This window comes from Giraffa tippelskirchi, chromosome 11, assembly GCF_054371585.1.
Source record: "Giraffa tippelskirchi isolate mGirTip1 chromosome 11, T2T-mGirTip1v1.2.pri, whole genome shotgun sequence".
Taxonomy (NCBI): domain Eukaryota; kingdom Metazoa; phylum Chordata; class Mammalia; order Artiodactyla; family Giraffidae; genus Giraffa; species Giraffa tippelskirchi.
In genome coordinates, this window is record NC_137285.1 from 109821840 (window position 1) to 109840942 (window position 19103).

Below are 19103 nucleotides of genomic sequence, written 5' to 3' on the forward strand. Positions count from 1 at the left end.
GAGGCTTCAACAGTATGTGAATTGTGAACTTCCAAATGTTCAAGCTGGATTTAGAAAAAGCAGGGGAACCAGAGATCAAATTGCCAACATCTGTTGGGTTATCGAAAAAGCAAGAGTTCCAGAGAAACATTTACTTCTGTTTTATTGACTATGCTAAAGCCTTTGACTGTGTGGATCACAATAAACTGTGGAAAATTCTGAAAGAGATGGGAATACTAGGCCACCTGACCTGCCTCTTGAGAAACCTGTATGCAGGTCAGGAAGCAACAGTTAGAACTGGACATGGAACAACAGAAGTGAAGTCGCTCAGTCGTGTCCAACTCTTTGCAACCCCATGGACTGTAGCCTACCAGACTCCACCATCCATTGGGTTTTCCAGGCAAGAGTACTGGAGTGGGTTGCCATTTCTGGTTCCAAATAGGAAAAGGAGTACGTCAAGGCCGTATATTTTCACCCTGCTTATTTAACTTATATGCAGAGTACATCACGTGAAATGCCGGGCTGGATGAAGCACAAGCTGGAATCAAGATTGCTAGGAGAAATATCAATAACCTCAGATATGCAGATGACACCACCCTTATGGCAGAAAGTGAAGAACTAAAGAGTCGCTTGATGAAAGTGAAAAGAGGAGAGTAAAAAATTGACTTAAAACTGAACATTCAAAAAACTAAGATCATGGCATCTGGTCCCATCATTTCATGGCAAATAGATGGGGAAACAATGGAAACAGTGACAGACTTTATTTTTGGGGGCTCCAAAATCACTGCAGATGGTGACTGCAGCCATGAAATTAAAAGATGCTTGCTCCTTGGAAGAAAAGCTATGACCAACATAGACAGCATATTAAAAAGCAGAGACATTACTTTACCGACAAAGGTCTGTCTAGTCAATGCTATCATTTTTCTAGTAGTCATGTATGGGTGTGAGAGTTGGACTATAAAGAAGGCTGAGCGCCGAAGAATTGATGCTTTTGAACTGTGGTGTTGGAGAAGACTCCTGAGAGTCCCTTGGACTGCAAGGAGATCCAACCAGTCAATCCTAAAGAAAATCAGTCCTGAACATTCATTGGAAGGACTGATGCTGAAGTTCAAACTCCAATACTTTGGCCACCTGATGCGAAGAACTGACTCATTAGATAAGACCCTGATGCTGGGAAAGATTGAAGGCAGGAGAAGAAGGAGACAACAGAGGATAAGATGGTTGGATGGCATCACCGACTCAATGGACATGAGTTTGAGCAAGCTCCGGGAGTTGGTGATGAACAGGGAAGCCTGGCATGCTTCAGTCCATGGGGTTGCAAAGAGTCAGACAGGACTGAGCAACTGAACTGAACTGAATGAGATTGGTTACCTACAGAATAAATAGAGAACTGGGTGGTAAGGACAAAGAAAATATGAGAAAGAAAATCATACTTCTTTGAATAAATATTTTTTGCACAGATGTGATTGCTGGTAATATGTCAATGTTTCACATGCTCAATAAATAAATAAAATCCATAAGGACAGAAAACTTCTCCATATTGAATACAAATAGAAACAAATAAATAGTACTTTTATTTATTTTAAGTGAACAAAATACTTCACAGAAGCGGGAGGGAAGAACTAATCCAAGAAACTTGTGATCACAGTATTTGGACTATATGCTCTTAGGCTAAAACAATGACAAAAGATGTAAACAAATATTAAAGTCTGATTTTTCAGAGATATTGATTAGCAATTCTGAAACTCTTTGTAAATCCTAGGATTGAAGAAATAAGAAAATATTATTCCCATCAAAAACCTTACAAATATTCACTTGGTCCTGGTAATACTACATTGAGAATCTATCTTGTAAAATAATCCTGAACACGGAAAAACTTTATATAAAAATGTGTTAATAGCAGCACTATCTTTTTAAGTAACAATAAAAGACTGGAAATAACCTAAATGTGTAACCCTCAGAAAACAGTTAAGTACCTCCAAAGTTATTAAAACAATGCTTACCAACACTTTTGATATGATGTTGAATGATTTTTTTTTTAAGGATTCTGGCAGAGGATTAGACAAGTTACTTTTCAAATTACCAAAGGTAAAATAGTAATTTTACATTGGGAAAACCTGGATGACACCACCTTCACCAAATAATCAAAGTTAACCTAGCCAGTTATGGAAATAATCAGCAGCATATGCTTCTTGATATGTTGCACTTAGCATCACTTCAGTGACATTCCTACCAAAAGTAGGAATCATAAAGAAACAGCAGACAAATTCAAACTGAGGGTCATCCCACATAATAACTGGTCTATACTTTTTAGAAATATCAGTTACTTCATGCAAATAGAGGAAGAAAAAGAGGAAGGTAGTGACAGATTTCCTCTTCTTGGGCTCTAAAATCACTGCAGATGGTGAATGCAGCCATGAAATCAGAAGATGTTTGCTTCTTGGCAGGAAAGTTATAACAAACCTAGACAGTGTTTTGAAAAGGAGAGACATTATTCCTCCGACAAAGTTCTGTATAGTCAAAGCTATGGTCTTCCCAGTGGTCACATACAGCTGTGAGAGCTGGACTGTAAAGAAGGCGGAGCACCGAAGAATTGATGCCTTTGAACTGTGGTGCTGGAGGAGACTCCTGAGAATCCGTTGGACAGCAAGAAGATCAAACTAGTCAATCTTAAGGGAAATCAACCCCGAATACTCTGGCAGGACTGATGCTGAAGCTGAAACTCAAGTATTTTGGTCACCCGATGGGAACAACTGACTCACTGGAAAAGTCCCTGATGCTTGGAAAGACTGAGGGCAGAAGGAGAAGAGGGTATTGGAGGATGAGATGGCTGGATGGCATCACCAATGCAATGGACATGAACTTGGGAAAACTTTGGGAGATGGTGAGGGACACAGAGGCCTGGCATACTGCAGTCCATGGGGTCGCAAAGTCGGACACAACTGGGTAACTGAACAACAACTTTTTAGAAATATCAATGCTATGAGACACAAAGACTCAGAAACTTTCAGATTCAACGACACTAGAAAGACAGTACAACTAAATCCAATGCATGATCTTGGATTTTCTTTTGTAAAGGACAATACAGGGAAAACTGACAAAACTCTCAATAAAATCTAGAGATTAGAGAATAGTACTGTGTGTAGCATTGATAATCTTACTGTGATTATATAAGATAAATCTTTGAAGAAAAAACACCCTCAAGTATATAAGGTTAAAGCAGCATCATGTGCAACTCTCAAAAAAAAGGTGTTCAGGAATTCCTTGTTTATTCTTGCAGCTTTTTTTGTAAATCTGAAATTAAATCACAGTGAAAAAGGTATGTAATTATCTATTGATCCAGTTCACCAGAAGCACTCAAGGGAATTCATGTTCAAATAATCTGAGCATTCTTTTTCTTCACCAATGTCCAGAAATAGTTAAAATGTTAGACAAAAACTTAAAACAAAAAAGAAGCTGATTTATTTAACTTCAAACTAAGATGACCAATTGTCCCAATTTGTCCAGGACCATCCACGATAAAACACTGAAAAGTTACACATCCTGGGAAACTCCTTAATCCAAGGTAAACCAGGACAGTTGGCTACCTTATTTCAAACTAACTAAAAAGATAATTTTATTTTATATAGGAAAAGACAATGTTCTCTTTTCAGTCAACTTCGGTTGGTACCTCTCAACCATTCTTTTCAAGATGTGTCTGCACTCACTTATACACAGTAAACTATGGTATAAGTTCAAATACCATTTGCAGGGAGCAATTTGGCAGCTATATTTAGAAACTAAAACCTGCTCATAAAACTTGAGAAAAGTTCTATTCCTAGGAATTAATCTTGGGGAAATCATCACAGATGCCCCAAAATGCACAAACAAGTGGATAGTTATCACAATGTTATTTATCACAGTAAAAAAAAAAAAAAAGTCTAAATCTGGAAGAATGGCTATAAAAATTATGCTATCACACAACTGCATGCTAAGTGGTCATTTTTTAAATCATGATTTTGAGACGTGGCTTTGGAAATTTTTCATGAAATATCACTAAATTTTACAAAACATAATTTCACAAAGTCATTTATATAGTATAAAGCCATTTAAAACATATATAGATATGAATTTATGCATATATGTAAACTAAAAATGGGACAGACACTATTTATACACTGTATGCTATATATATGCATATAATAAATAAACAAAGGATTTCCAAACTTGCATAACACAATGCATAATTTGTGTCTACTTCTGGACAGTACAATTACATGTAACTTCCAATTCACTCTTCAAATGTATCCATATTTTTAATTTTCAAGAATGAACATTATTTTACACTCAAGTACAATTTTAAAAAGACTTCTAATTACATGCAATGTGATTACTAGTAAAGATCAGCTGCCACAGCTTTTCAAGAAATCGAGTTCATTATTTTATAGTGATATTTTATGTGAAAAGCCAAGATGGTAAAACTATCCATGCAAACATAATGGCAAATAAAAGTTAAAAGGGAATAAACTGATATAAATTTCTTGAACCATACATCCCATTTAAAGTAGGTTCTCTTACCTCCCAGCTATCGGGCTCTAAGAATTCCTTTTTTTCTGTAGCCTTTAAAAATTCCTCTAGCGTCACCAATCGGTCTTTGTTAGTATCAACCTGATTAAAGGAAAATGTATATGTAAAATAAAATAACTCTTTCTCATTATTTAAGACACTAGAAATTCTTCTAATAGATGCTGCTACATAAACATACAGAAATTAGCATTAGCCTAACATCCAAAGAAACTGAGGAAAAAAAGAAACATAACACTCAATATCATACTAGAATCAGAAAATAGATAACTTTCTCTTCTATATAATTCAAATTTGAAAATGCCTGAAATCCCCAACGATCACCAAGTTTGAGTCTGCTGATATGACTGGTTAGTCATCATTATTATTATTTTCCTTCCTCCCTACACCATTTATAATTCCTTTTGAAGCTAAGTGCTTGGGCAACAATCTTTCCGGAAAGAGGACTTTTTAAGGCAAGAATAAAGGAGTTTAAGTTAAATGCTCACAGCATTTTTTTCATAAAAAGAAACAACTAACTAAATCAAAGATGAAGTTGACAACCTTTCCAAATCCTTTTCAGTGGCTCTTATAGACTATGGCAAATTCAGTTACAAAACTGAATTCTATGATGGCCAAAGAAATTCATTTGTTATGTAAGATGCCAACACTCAACAGAAATCCCAATTTACCATGAACAGCTCAAATATCAGGTGAAAATCACTGAAGCAAAGCAGTGGGCTTGGGGAAGTCCCTGGTGGTCTAGAAGTTAGGACTCCACACTTTCACTGCCAAGGGTCTGGGTTCAAGCTATGTTCAGGGAACTAAGATCCCACAAGCTAATCCCACAAGCTAATTACACAAGATGTGCAGTACAGACAAAAACAAAAACCGTGGGCTTAAGTTATCCTGTCTCTGATAGCTCTTTCAGAGTTTTTAGCTTAATAGCATGAACAAGAAATAAATATTTGTTGTTATAAACCATTAAGGCATTGAATTTTTAATTTCTTAACAAAAAATTAATTTTTTACTTCTAAAGAATGTTTTATAGCATTCTTTTATATGCAGAGCATCTTAATCTTTTAAAACATTTTAAAGTAGTTACAAAATAATTTTATTTACACTAAGGGAATCTACTGACTGTTATGAATCAAAAATGCAAAATACAATTATGTATCTATTCTGTATATTTGTTTTCCATTTAACAATAAGATTTATTGCAAGAACATGAATAATCCGCAGAAGTAACAGGTAAACATTTCAAACATACCTCATTCATTACATGTTCCCTCATTCTAAGTCTCTCTTCCTCCATTTCTACCATATCATCCTCTTCATTTTTGGGGTCATATACTTTCTCCAGCTAAAAAGAAAATTTTAAAACCAACATAAAAGAAAGGAAGATAATAGAAGGAAAAAAGAGAGAGCAAAGCCACTAAATACTTAATGAACTCATTTACCTCTTTAGTAAATAGGGCTTCTAATTCTTGTTCATCTAGGAAGCCATCACTATTGACATCTAAAGTTTAAAAGTTACAAATGCAAAAACTGATTTTAATGCCTTAGAAAATAGATAATTAAAGTACAACTAATTACAAGTGGTTTGCAAAAATATTACTTACAAAAAGCATCAACATGCTACAGAAAAATGTTCCTTTCTTTTTATGAAGCCTCCGATCAGTCCAACTGATAACAATTCACTATTTACTCATAATTCACCATAGTTTTTGAGAAAAATATAGGTTAACCAATTTTTCCCAAAATATAAAGCAATGTGCTTTAAGACTATATTTTAATATTACAGCTTAAAGTCTGTTAGATGCAACCTAACTAGTCACAGAAATACCTTCACTTTACAGAAATACCTTCACTTTACAGAGAAACTTGCAGTAAGTCATCTAATGATTCAAAAATAAAAGCAAGTATAAAGACAGCTACTGAACTAAAATATTTTATACTGCAGACCAATAATAAAGACTATTATACTACCCTTGAGAAAAACTCTAAATATTTACTATCAATAGGACTCAATTAGAAAAGTTTAGCAGAAATCAATTAAGACTAAAGCATCTATTATTTTTCAAACAAGATATAAATATTAATATTTGTATCAACTCTGTTACCATGTAATTTGAAAAATGTCTTGGGGTCGAAGTCATTAGGATCTAATCCATCAGCCTCTTCCCACACTTCTTTAAGTTGATCTTTGCTTCCCTGTGAATCAATTTTAAAAAAACATATAAAACAAACTGTAATCCATATATAGAGACTCAAATGCAAAACTGGAAAACTATGAAAAATTAACTCAAGATTTTAAGAACTAATAACATGATAAAATTCTACTATCTGGCACAAAGAAGTATCTTCATTTAATTATGATTTTATATATGTTTTGTTTTGTTTTAATTTATTTATTTATTTTTAGTTGAAGGATAATTGCATTACAATATTGTGTTGGTATCTGCCATACATCAACATGAATCAGCCATAGGTAAAGTCACAGTCCTTACTGGATGATTAACTTTAGGATGATTTTCATGCTTTTTCTTCATTTCTGCAAATTTAGATTCTTCTTCTTTTCTCTTTTCTTCACTCAGTGTTTTTAAATATTCTCTCCTTTCATGTTCCTTCATCATTTCATATTTTTTAAATTCTTCATGCCGAGCCTTATCATAGTGTTCCAGATCACTTGTAGCCTATAAAGCAATATTTAAATTAAATAAGAGATGTGCTTAAAAATATAAACAAAAGCTTTCTTCCATATAGTATACTTTCTAACAGAAGGTAGTATAGGAGGGCTAAAACATACTCAACTTTCATTTTAAATTCTACCCTTCTAATTTAGTCATTATTATTGTCAGAGATGGGCTTCCCAGGCGGCTCAGTGGTAAAGAATCCGTCTGCCGATGTAGGAGCTGCAGGTTCACGATCTGGGTCAGGAAGATCCCCTGGAGAAGAAAATGGCAACCCACTCCAGTATTCTTGCCTGGGAAATCCCATGGACAGAGGAGCCTGGAGGGCTACAGTCCGTGGGCTCAAAAAGGAGTCGGACATGACTTGGCAACCAAACCAATCAACACTATCAGAGGTGTAGGCATTCAAAGAAATCAAAGTTCAAAGCTAGTTTCAACCTTAGGAAGTTCTGCATAAGCAAGTAATATATAAATTTATTTTAAAAAGAAGAAAAAGGAAGAGACTGTATCAAATCTGTACCATATAGAGAACTAGAATGGTTTCTAACAACTTAACTAAACATAAGAATACCCAGACTAGAACATCTAGTCCGCCAACTCCATACAGTACAACACAGGAGGTCTATGAACTGGTATCTAAAATTCCTGAGGCCAGATGTGTTTCAGAATCTTCAAGATTTTAGAAAAGATATATGGCATATGTGCAATATTATGTAACACCCATGAAGAGTATAATCACATAGATTAGTACTTTCTTATCAAAATCTATGAGTACTCATATTAAGTAAGCTAGGAAAAATACTATAAATAGCCTTACTAGAATTCAAGCCAGGTTTCCATTTTTATAGTATTTTGGATTTTGGAATTGTTGGCAAGGGATTACAGATCTGTATGTCCATATTATTATCTGTACTAATAAGAGTTACACTATCTCCCTTTAAAGATATTCTAGAGAGTATACAAAAGTTATACTACCACTTCATGGAATTTGTCAAATTACAAAATCTCAAAGGTACAACAAAAACAATACATTTTGACAATTATTCTCACCGCTTTGATTAGCATATCTAAATCTGTGGATTCAAACTTGTCAGGATTCAGGTGGTTTAGATGATCAAATTGTTTTAGAAGAGAATGGTGGTCTATACCTGTATCTGAAAGAAAATGAGAAAACTGTAAACAATAAGTTACTAGAAGCTTGAATCATTAATTAATATAAATGGTATATAAGAATAAAAATGTATATTTTATAAGAAAATTTGACATTTTAGATTAAAGGGTTTTTTTTTTTTAAGAATATTGTATACATTGTTATTCTACGCAAAGATAATATCCTTGAATCTGGAATGGAATACAATTTAATGTGTGCATTTTAATGTTATTTCAAGAAAGACTTGTTGACTATCAGTGTAACTTACAGTAAAAACTTTTTTCTTCTTTTTAATTAATTTTTTTATTGAAGGATAATTGCTTTATAGAATTTTGTTGTTTTCTGTCGAACCTCAACATGAATCAGCCATAGGTATACATTTATCCCCTCCCTTTTGAACCTCCCTCCCGTCTCCTTCCCCATCCCACCCCTCTAGGTTGATACAGAGCCCCTGTTTGAGTTTCCTGAGCCATACAGCAAATTCCTGTTGGTTGTCTATTTTACTTATGGTAATATAAGTTTCCATGTTACTCTTTCCATACATCTCACCCTCTCCTCCCCTCTCCCCATGTCCTAAATATCCATCAACAGGGTTCTGGTAAATAAATTATGATATAGCTATATAATGGAAATATATGCAGCTGCTAAAAAAAGAAAAAAAAAAAAGATGGTCTCTGCATATTAATACAGAAATATCTCCCAAATATATTATTAAAGGAAAAATACATGGCACAAAATGTATATTGCATATATCTTTTACATAAAAAGAGAGGAAAAATGAGAACTTTTATTTGTATTTGCTTATATATGAGTAAAGAAACTCAGGAAGGATGGTATTAGGGGGCAGTGGAAACTAATAATGTACAAAACTATCCAGGAACTTTCTTATACTCTCTTGTTTTAAACCATATGAATCTATTGCCTACTTTAAAAATTATACCCCCCAATCCCTGTGGCTCAGCTGGTGAAGAATCCACCCGCAATGCAGGAGACCTGGGTTCAATCCCTGGGTTGGGAAGATCCCCTGGAGAAGGGAAAGGCTACCCACTCAAGTATTCTGGCCTGGAGAACGCCATGGCCTGTATAGTCCATGGGGCCGCAAAGAGTCGGAAACGACTGAGCAACTTTCACTTTCAAATTAAGAAACATTAAGCCCTTCTTCAAATTATCAGAAATTTTAACTCATAAATTGTGAATCAAGAAGAAAATATTCATAACTTTTCTAAGGATGTAAGACAGTTTACTTCAGATAATGAAATCTAGCCCCTATCTTGGAATAAAGAAAACATTGCCAAGATTAAGGAGATTGAAGTTGTCTAAATGCAAAGCAATCTCAAACCACCTTAGGCCTGGCTTCAAGGACAGAATTGCCTTGTGTGTTGACTACATGAAGTAGGATGGTATGAGTTAATTTACCTCTCACTGATGTCCTTAGTTTCAGGATAATGAGTATTTGGTACTTGTTTTCTAAGTCTATTCACCAGCAGAGAGTTTACCCTTTACACTGAAGTGAAGTGAAGTCGCTCAGTCATGTCTGATTCTTTGCGACCCCATGGACTGCAGCCTACCAGGCTCCTCCGTCCATAGGATTTTCCAGGCAAGAGTACTGGAGTGGGTTGCCATTTCCTTCACCAGAGGATCTTCCCAACCCAGGCATTGAACCCGGGTCTCCCACATTGTAGGAAGATGCTTCACTGTCTGAGCCACAAGGGGTACCCAACCTCCAGGACCTAATGCCTGATGATCTGAGGTGGAATGAATGAATGAATGAGTCGCTCAGTCGTGTCTGACTCTTTGCAACCCCATGGACAGCCCATGGAATTCTCCAGGCCAGAATACTGGAGTGGGTAGCCTTTCCCTTCTCCAGGGATCTGAGGTGGAGACAATGTAATAATAATAGAAATATAGTATACAGTCCAAATAGGAAAAGGAGTACGTCAAGGCTATATATTGTCACCCTGCTTACTTAACTTATATGCAGAGTACATCATGAGAAACGCTGGGCTGGAAGAAGCACAAGCTGGAATCAAGATTGCCGGGAGAAATATCAATAACCTCAGATATGCAGATGACAGCACCCTTATGGCAGAAAGTGAAGAAGAACTAAAGAGCCTCTTGATGAAAGTGAAAGAGGAGAGTGAAAAAGTTGGCTTAAAGCTCAACATTCAGAAAACTAAGATCATGACATCCGGTCCCATCACTTCATGGCAAATAGATGGGGAAACAGTGGCAGACTTTATTTTTTGGGGCTCCAAAATCACTGCAGATGGCAATCGCAGCCATGAAAATAAAAGACGCTTACTCCTTGGAAGGAAAGTTATGACCAACCTAGATAGCATATTAAAAAGCAGAGACATTACTTTGTCAACAAAGGTCCATCTAGTCACGGCTATGGTTTTTCCAGTAGTCATGTATGGATGTGAGAGTTGGACTGTGAAGAAAGCTGAGCGCCGAAGAATTGATGCTTTTGAACTGTGGTGCTGGAGAAGACTCTTGAGAGTCCCTTGGACTGCAAGGAGATCCAACCAGTCCATCCTAAGGGAACTCAGTCCTGAATATTCATTGGAAGGACTGATGCTGAAGCTGAAACTCCAATATTTTGGCCAACTCATGTGAAGAGTTGGCTCATTGGAAAAGTCCCTGATGCTGGGAAGGTTTGGGAGTGGGAGGAGAAGGGGACGACAGAGGATGAGATGGCTGGATGGCATCACTGACTCAATGGACATGGGTTTGGCAAACTCTGGGAGTTGGTGATGGACAGGGAGGCCTGGCGTGCTGCGATTCATGGGGTCGCAAAGAGTCGGACACGACTGAGCGACTGAACTAAACTGAACTGAAATGTAATGCACTTGAATCATCCTGAAACCATCCCCACCACCACCAGTTTATGGAAAAATTGTCTTCCACGAAACTGGTCCTTGGTACCAAAAAGTTTGGGAACCACTGCTCTACACAATTTCTCCAATATGATCCACTGACCAGAGGTACATGTTTAAAATGCATATTACTTATCCCCAGAATCAGCATGTATGGAGATGAGATTCAGTAATTTGTATTTTTAAACTAGCTCCCCAGGTGATTTTTATGCAACTGGAGTTTAAAAACTGATATTCTGTCCTTAGTAAATATTCAGATATTTATTGATGACAATGAACCACCCAGATACCAACCTATACAGGCATATTACAGGGATACAGGAGCCAGCCTGAAGGGTATCTCACTTGCCAAATCTAGCCCCTGGGTTTTGATTCATAAGCCATTCCGAGACAATAAAGGAATTCACTTATGTTGTCAACTTTTCTTTTATGATTTTATTTTCTACACTTAAATCTTTGATTTACATAAGCACTTATCCTGATATATATGAGATATAAATCTAACTGTACCTTTTTCCAAATGGCTATCCAACTCTATTAAGACCACTTATTTTTTTTAAATCTTTATCTCACTAATAATGAGATACCACCTTTAATGCAAACTAAATTCCATATGTATTTAATTTTTTTTTTAATAAATTTATTTATTTTAGTTGGGGACTAATTACTTTACAATATTGTAATAGTTTTTGCCATACATTGACATGAATCAGCCATGGGTTTACATGTGTTCCCCTTCCTGGACCCCCCACCCACCTCCCTCCCATCCCATCCCTCTGGGTCATCGCATTGCCCCGGCCCTGAGCCCTTGTCTCATGCATCGACCATGGAATGGTGTTCTGTTTCACATATGATAATATACATGTTTCAATGCTATTCTCCCAGAACGTCCCACCCTCACCTTCTCCCTCAGAGTCCATAAAATTGTTCTATGCATCTGTGTCTCTTATTCTATTTTTTTTTTAATTATGTATTTAATTTTATTTCTGGAATTTTTATTTTGTTTCACTGGTCCTTCTACTTACATGACAAAATCATAGAGTTCTAATATCTGATGTTCAGTGATATGTTTTGATATCTAATATATCAAGTCCTTCTTCTTCGTTCTGTCTAAGAGGTATATTGCTTTTCTTGCTTGTTTCCCTTTTCCTATGAATTTTAAAATTAACTTGGCCAGTACCAGGGGAAAAATGTACATCTTTTTTATTTGGATCATGTTAAATTTATAAATTAACCTAGGAAGAATTGACATGTTTATAATACTGAGTTTTGTATCAGAAAAATGCTATGTCTTCCTTGTTTTTTCAGGTCTACTTTTGTGTCCTTCAGGAGCATTTTCAAGTTTTTACCTGTAAGTCTTTCACATCTCTTAACAGGTTTATTTTGGGTATTTTATTTTTGTTGGTATTGTGAATAGTCTTTCCTTCCATTACATCTCCTAACTGGCTGTTGTTTGCACATATGAAAAAACACTGATTTCTATATATAGTTTGTGTGCATGCTAAGTTGTTTCAGTCAGATCCGACTCTTTGAGACCCTATGGGCCATAGACCACCATGCTTCTCTGTTCATGGGATTCTCCAGGCAAGAATACTGGAGTGGGTTGCCATTCCCTCCTCCAGGGTATCTTCCCTACACGGGGATTAAATTCTTGTCTCTTTTATCTCCTGCACTGGCAGGAGGGTTCTTTACCACTAGCACCACCTGGGAAGCCCTCTGTATATTGTTTATCTTGCTGAATTTTCCTGTTGTATATACCAAGTTTTTCAGACAATTACGTTGAGTTTTCCAAATGCCTATTATCTGCAAATAGAGATGATTTTATTGCCGACTTTCCATTTACTTCACCTCCAATTTTTTCGTTTATGTAATTGCTTTGATTAGTACCTCCAATACAATATTAATTAGTAGTGGTGACACAGCGAGCATCATTGTTTTGTTTCTGATTTTAGTTAAAATACATATTTGTGTTTCTCCAATAAGTGTGTGTAGCTGAGCTGGACATATGTGATCATGTTACAGAAGTATCTATTGATTTAATAGATAATTTTTAATTTAAAAAATTAACTAGGTGTGTTAATTCTTGTCAAATGCCTTTTCTGAATATATGGAGGTGATCATATGAACTTTCTTTGAGATATCTTCACATTTCAAAAACTCTGCTTCTTAGCTGTGTAATCTCCTCAAATTAGAATATGGGAGGATAAATAGGCAGAGCCAGAGGAGTTTTAGGGCAGTGAAACTACTCTGTATGATACTATAATGGTAGATATACGTCATTATAAATTTACCTGGACCCATAAACTGTACAACTCCAAGAGTGAAATATACACTATGGATTTGAGGGTATCATGATGTGTCAGTGTAGGTTCATCAGTTGTAGGGAGATGTTGGTATTGGGGTAGGCTGTGAACGTTTGGGGACAGGGGGTATATGGGAAATATCCGTACCTTCCCCTCAATCTTGCTATGAATCTTATATTGTACCAAAAATAATTATCTTATTTAAAAAAAAAATTGAGGGGAACTCCCTAGTGGTCCAGTGTTTTATAGACTCCACACTTTCAATGCAGGGAGCCCAAGTTTGATCCTTGGTCAGGGAACTAGATCCCACGTGCCACAACGAAGTTCAAAGATACCCCATGCCACAACTAAGACCAGGCACAGCCAAAGAAATGCATAAATAGATAAATATAATTTTTTAAAAAATACAAATTTGAAAGATTTATTCCAATTCATTATTTGTCCTTTGACTTTGCAAGTTCTTTTGTCACCAAAAAATTTTTTCTTCCTGTATCTACACATACAATAATTTATAATATTAGATTTCCTAAAAAGTTAAACTTGCATTCCTAAAATAAATCCACTTGCTATGACAGAGTATTCTTTTAACATCCAATAATTTTGGTTTTGGCATCAATACATGATAAGAGTGTGGAAGTTTCCTTTTTCATTTGTGCTCTGGAATACTTTACATAGCACTGACAATCTGCCCTCTAATGGTTTAGTGCAATTGCCTTTGGCATTGTCTGAACCTGGTGTTTTTGTGGAGCTAGCTCTGACAATTTTTCTATTTCATCCATGGAAATTGCTCTAATTAGTTTCTCTCCCCTACTTTCTTTTGGTCTTCTTTGATGTTATTTTTCCTCTTTAAAGCAATGGCTTAATTCATTATTTTTCATTCTTCCTTTTTTGATATAATTATTTAAAGGCAATCCTTTTGATTTTTGAATGACATTTTAAAAATTAAGAGAAGCCAAATCAATTCTAACATTAAATTTTGACTAAGGGAACATGGTCTGTAAACTGATCTCAAAACCAAATATTGGAATTTTCTGACCTTTTCTTTAGCACTTACCTTGAAAAGAATCTAATTTAGCTTTGATCAGCATTCTTAACCTTGCCACTTCTTGCCTTTTCAGTTCATCAAGTTTTGTCCTCACATGGTGACTTACTAAATCCAGTTCTTTGCTTAGCCTCCCACTCTGTTAACAAAAATGATAAATTAGTGTTATCTATTCCATTGCATTTTTATTTTTATTTATTTTTATTTTTTTTATTTTTTTTTAAATTTATTTATTTTAGTTGGGGGCTAATTACTTTACAATATTGTAATAGTTTTTGCCATACATTGACATGAATCAGCCATGGGTTTACATGTGTTCCCCTTCCTGGACCCCCCACCCACCTCCCTCCCCAACCCATCCCTCTGGGTCATCCCATTGCCCCGGCCCTGAGCCCTTGTCTCATGCCTCGAACATGGAATGGTGTTCTGTTTCACATATGATAATATACATATTTCCATTGCATTTTTAGACACAATATATCTAAAATAGGGTTATGATAAAGTAGTGATAAATACTTTGACTAATTGAGATAAATTTGATATTGCAAACAACATTTCTTTCAGAAGAAATTCAGTTTGTAACTCTAAATTAAGGCATCTAAAAGCCATAATTAAAGCAAAAACAAGAAACTCAAAAAGTAACTTAAATTGTAAAATGGTGCAGCCACTTTGGAAAACAATTTGACGGTTCCTCAAAAAGTTAAACACTGAGTTACCATATGATCCTGCAAATCCATTCCTAGATATATACCTAAAGAGTAGAAACATATGTTCACATAAAGTCTTAAATATGAATGTTCACAGCAGCGTTTTTCACACTAGTCAAAAAAGTAGAAATAACCCAAATGTTCATCTACTGATGAACTGATAAAATATGGAATAGCCATATAATGGAATATACCAATATATGCTGCAATATGCTGAACATTGAAACCACTATGCTAAGTCAAAGAAGCCAGGCACAAAAGTCCAAATTTTGTATAATTCCACTCTTTAAAATGTCCAGAACAGGCAAAACCACAGAGATAGAAAGTAGATTAATGTTGGCCAGGGGCTGAGGAGAGGAAAGGGGGGAGAGATTGCTTAATGGATACAGGGCTTCATTTTAGAGGAAATAAAATTGTTCTAAAATTAGATAGTGGTGTTGGTTATATAACTCAGTACATATATCAAAACCACTGCATTGTACACTTTAAAGGGGCAAATTTTATGGTATATTAATTATATTTTGATAAAGTTTTTTAAGTAACATAGCTTCCTTAAGCTTTAGTCATTCCATATATAAAAAACTTATCAAAATTCATCTTTTTTAGGTTGTCTCCTTTGATTCCTTTTTCATAGATGAATATATACATGCTTCAAAATGTAAGAAACAAAGTAGTTAGTGGTTTACTTTCTCTTGTTATAAATGCATTTGCAATCATAAACTGCAAGTCTAACTAGCAATCAGGCACACAAACCCTTCAGGATTGAGTCAAGGGGGCCTGCTGAGGAAGGGAAGGAAAAGAAACTCCACAAGGGAGACCAAGAATGTTCAGAGTGGTGAAAGGAGAGCCAAGAGAATAGTCTGTTACAGAAGCAAAAAGAGTAGTATATTTCAAGGAGAGATGGTCACTATTATTGATAAAACAATAGTTCTCAAGTGGAAGCACCAGTGTCACTTGGGAACCTCAGATCCACAGGCCCTAGACTTACTGAATCATAAAGTTGGGAGGTGGGGCCCAGAAAACCGTTTTAACAGTTTAAAATTTTGAGCACCACTGAGATAAAATAAAGGAGTCCAGTAAGAAGAGGAATAGAATGTGTTCACTAGATCTGGCAATTAAGAAGTCATGACATTCTTCACAAAAGTACAGTCAGGGAAGTGGCATGGGCAATGCCATGATCCTCCCAGTTAGCAATGTTTGGTAAGGGAAGAAATGCAGTATTGAGTCTCCTTTCAAAGTGCTTAGCTGAAAAGGAAAGGACAACGTCTAACTTTTTTTCTGGTTTTTCTTGAGAAAAGAGGAACTGCCAAGCTGTTTGTAATGATTGTGTTGGGTTGGGTTTTGTTGTCTAGTTTTACTCATTTCTTTTTCATTAAATAACTGTTTAACTTACTCCATTTTGTCTCCCCCTCTCCCCGATCCAACCCCATAAAGAAAAGGAATTGACTGTGAAAGGAAAACAGTTATAAAAGTATTCCCATACCAAATAAGACAAGCTAGTTGCCTTCCTTTCCCTGGTTATCTCTATATAATAACTCCCATTATCCATATTTTTGTTAGCCCTCAAATAATGCTCTTAGTCCTAACTGAAGTATTGTGGATAAGAGACACTGAAAGGTCTATATTAGATATCATTTATCCCAGGAAATTAGTTCCATAGCTCAAATAAATTTTTCAAGGAAACACAAGATTATTCAGGGGATTGTGGGTATTATCTAAGTGAAATAAGTCAGGCAGAGAAAGAAAAATGCTGCATGACATATGTGGAATCTAAAAAAAACAGAACAAACCAACTAAACCAAACGGAAAACAGACACATACATACAGAGAACAAATTGGTGGTTGCCAGAGTGGAGGGAGGTTGGGGAAGAAATGAAATGGGTGAAGGGGATCAAGAGGTACAAACTCCCAGATATAAAATAAATAAGCCATGGGGATGTAATATACTACATGGGGTGTGCAGTCAATAATATTGTATTAATTTTGCATGGTGACAGATGGTTACTAGACCTATTGTGGTCATTATTTCCCAAAGTATACAAATGTCAAATCACTAGGTCCTAAACATTAAACTAATATAATACCATATGTCAAATATATGTCAGTTTTTTTTAAAAAAGGTAATTCTTACATAAAATAAAGATAATTCAAGGGAATTATTGGCATAATAATTCTCCCAGAAAAGTTCACAGCTTCCAGGAGGAAACCTGTGGGACTAAAAGCCACACACACGCTCTGATAGTAGCCACAACCTTATGCAGGTCAGACTTTCAAAAGGAGCCCAGACCAGGGACAGAAACTAAAATAAGAAGAATGCTTGATCCAGAATGTTTCCTTCAAACAAAGTTCTCTAGTTCTGATTCTAGAAACAGCTGAGATAATTTTTTAGGAAAGTTAAAAACAGATAAAAATAATATAAGCAAACCAATAAAACTATCTTGAGAGATATAACTGAAAGTTTAAAATTAAGTCATTGGATTTTCTTTTTTTTTTTTTTTTTTTTTACTTCTGACTCTAAGATAAACCAAATTAAATGGATTCATCACCCTTCAAGGATGGGCTTCCCTGGTGGCTCAGATGGTAAAGAATCTCCCTGCAAGGCAAGAGACCGGGGTTCAATCCCTGGGTCAGAAGATCCCCTGGAGAAGGAAATGGCAACCCACTCCAGTATTCTTGCCTGGAGAATCCCATAGACAGAGGAGTCTTGTGGGCTACTGTCCAAGGGGTCACAAAGAGTTGGACACGACTGAGAGACTACACTTTCACTTCACCCTTCAAGGGTGGGCTTTAAAAGAATCTCTCAGGTCAGATCTTGTTTTTTACAACCTCTTTTCTTTATTATGAGTACTAAGGAGAGGTCTAGGACTAAGATAATGTCTAATAAATGGGGTTCTTAGGACAGAGGCAAATTAAACCTCCCCTATTGAGATAAGGTATGGGCCATTACATCTTCTATTAATCTGGATCTGATTAAACACCAGAACTAAACTTATTCTAAACCTTTGAATAGCTTCCCACTGGCCTCCCATCATGTTTCGAGTCTCTTACCATGATGTACAAGACCCTCTGCCATCTAGCCCATGATTCCTTCCAACCTCATCTTTAGGCCAATCATGGCCTCCACTTCCCAGGCTAGCTTCCAGAAACATTTGCTACTCCCAGGTTCCTATATATCTCCTGTACCTTGCCTTGGAATGCCTCCCAGTCTTTCTCCTTTTCTCAGCCACATCTTTAAGCAATAGGCATAATCTCTAGGAAGAAAGATGACCCACCTTCCCCCATTGCTTTATACTGAATTAGATGTCCAATCTTATATCTCCAAAATACATTATACACATATCACATATTCATTGTAGTTATCTTTTTCTCGGTATTAGTCTCCCTTGAGGGTTCTTTAAGGGCTGCAAATGAGACTCATCTTTGTAATCCCAATACTTAGCTCAGTGTCGGGCATACTTAAATACTTGTCAGAAATTATTTAATTACATTTACCTTTATTTCCTCTATGTCTGCTTTCTGGAGCTTTTCTCTGAAATGACTATCTGTTTCCAGCACATCAATCACTTGCTTGAGGTATTCATCATAATAAAGTCCAGTATCCTTCAAATTAAGAAACAAACAATAACTCTTCTGAAAGTTTTTCCTTCCCTGTATCTAAAGATCTCAATCCTAAAAAACAAACAAACAAAAAAAATGTCTAGAAAAATGGTATTGAGACAAACCTGCTTTGACAGTTTGGACAGTCAAAGTTAAAAAACTGTATTTCTCAAATAAAGAACGTTGTATCAGAACCAATGTCATGTTTTACTCC

At 35.8% G+C, this 19103-nt stretch overlaps 1 protein-coding gene across 3 annotated transcripts in view; it reads right to left on the minus strand.

Annotated features, from left to right (window-relative positions):
- NUCB2 (nucleobindin 2) overlaps nt 1-19103 on the minus strand; it is a 40512-nt gene that overhangs the window by 2870 nt on the left and 18539 nt on the right. For all 3 annotated transcript variants that reach the window (XM_081541481.1, XM_081541479.1, XM_081541480.1), the window contains 8 exons: nt 18785-18892; nt 14598-14724; nt 8265-8368; nt 7032-7217; nt 6645-6735; nt 5982-6040; nt 5792-5884; nt 4537-4626 (listed from right to left, as the gene is read on the minus strand). In XM_081541481.1, the coding sequence (XP_081397607.1) occupies nt 4537-4626; nt 5792-5884; nt 5982-6040; nt 6645-6735; nt 7032-7217; nt 8265-8368; nt 14598-14724; nt 18785-18892 (858 nt within the window). The remainder of the gene's footprint in view (nt 1-4536; nt 4627-5791; nt 5885-5981; nt 6041-6644; nt 6736-7031; nt 7218-8264; nt 8369-14597; nt 14725-18784; nt 18893-19103) is intronic.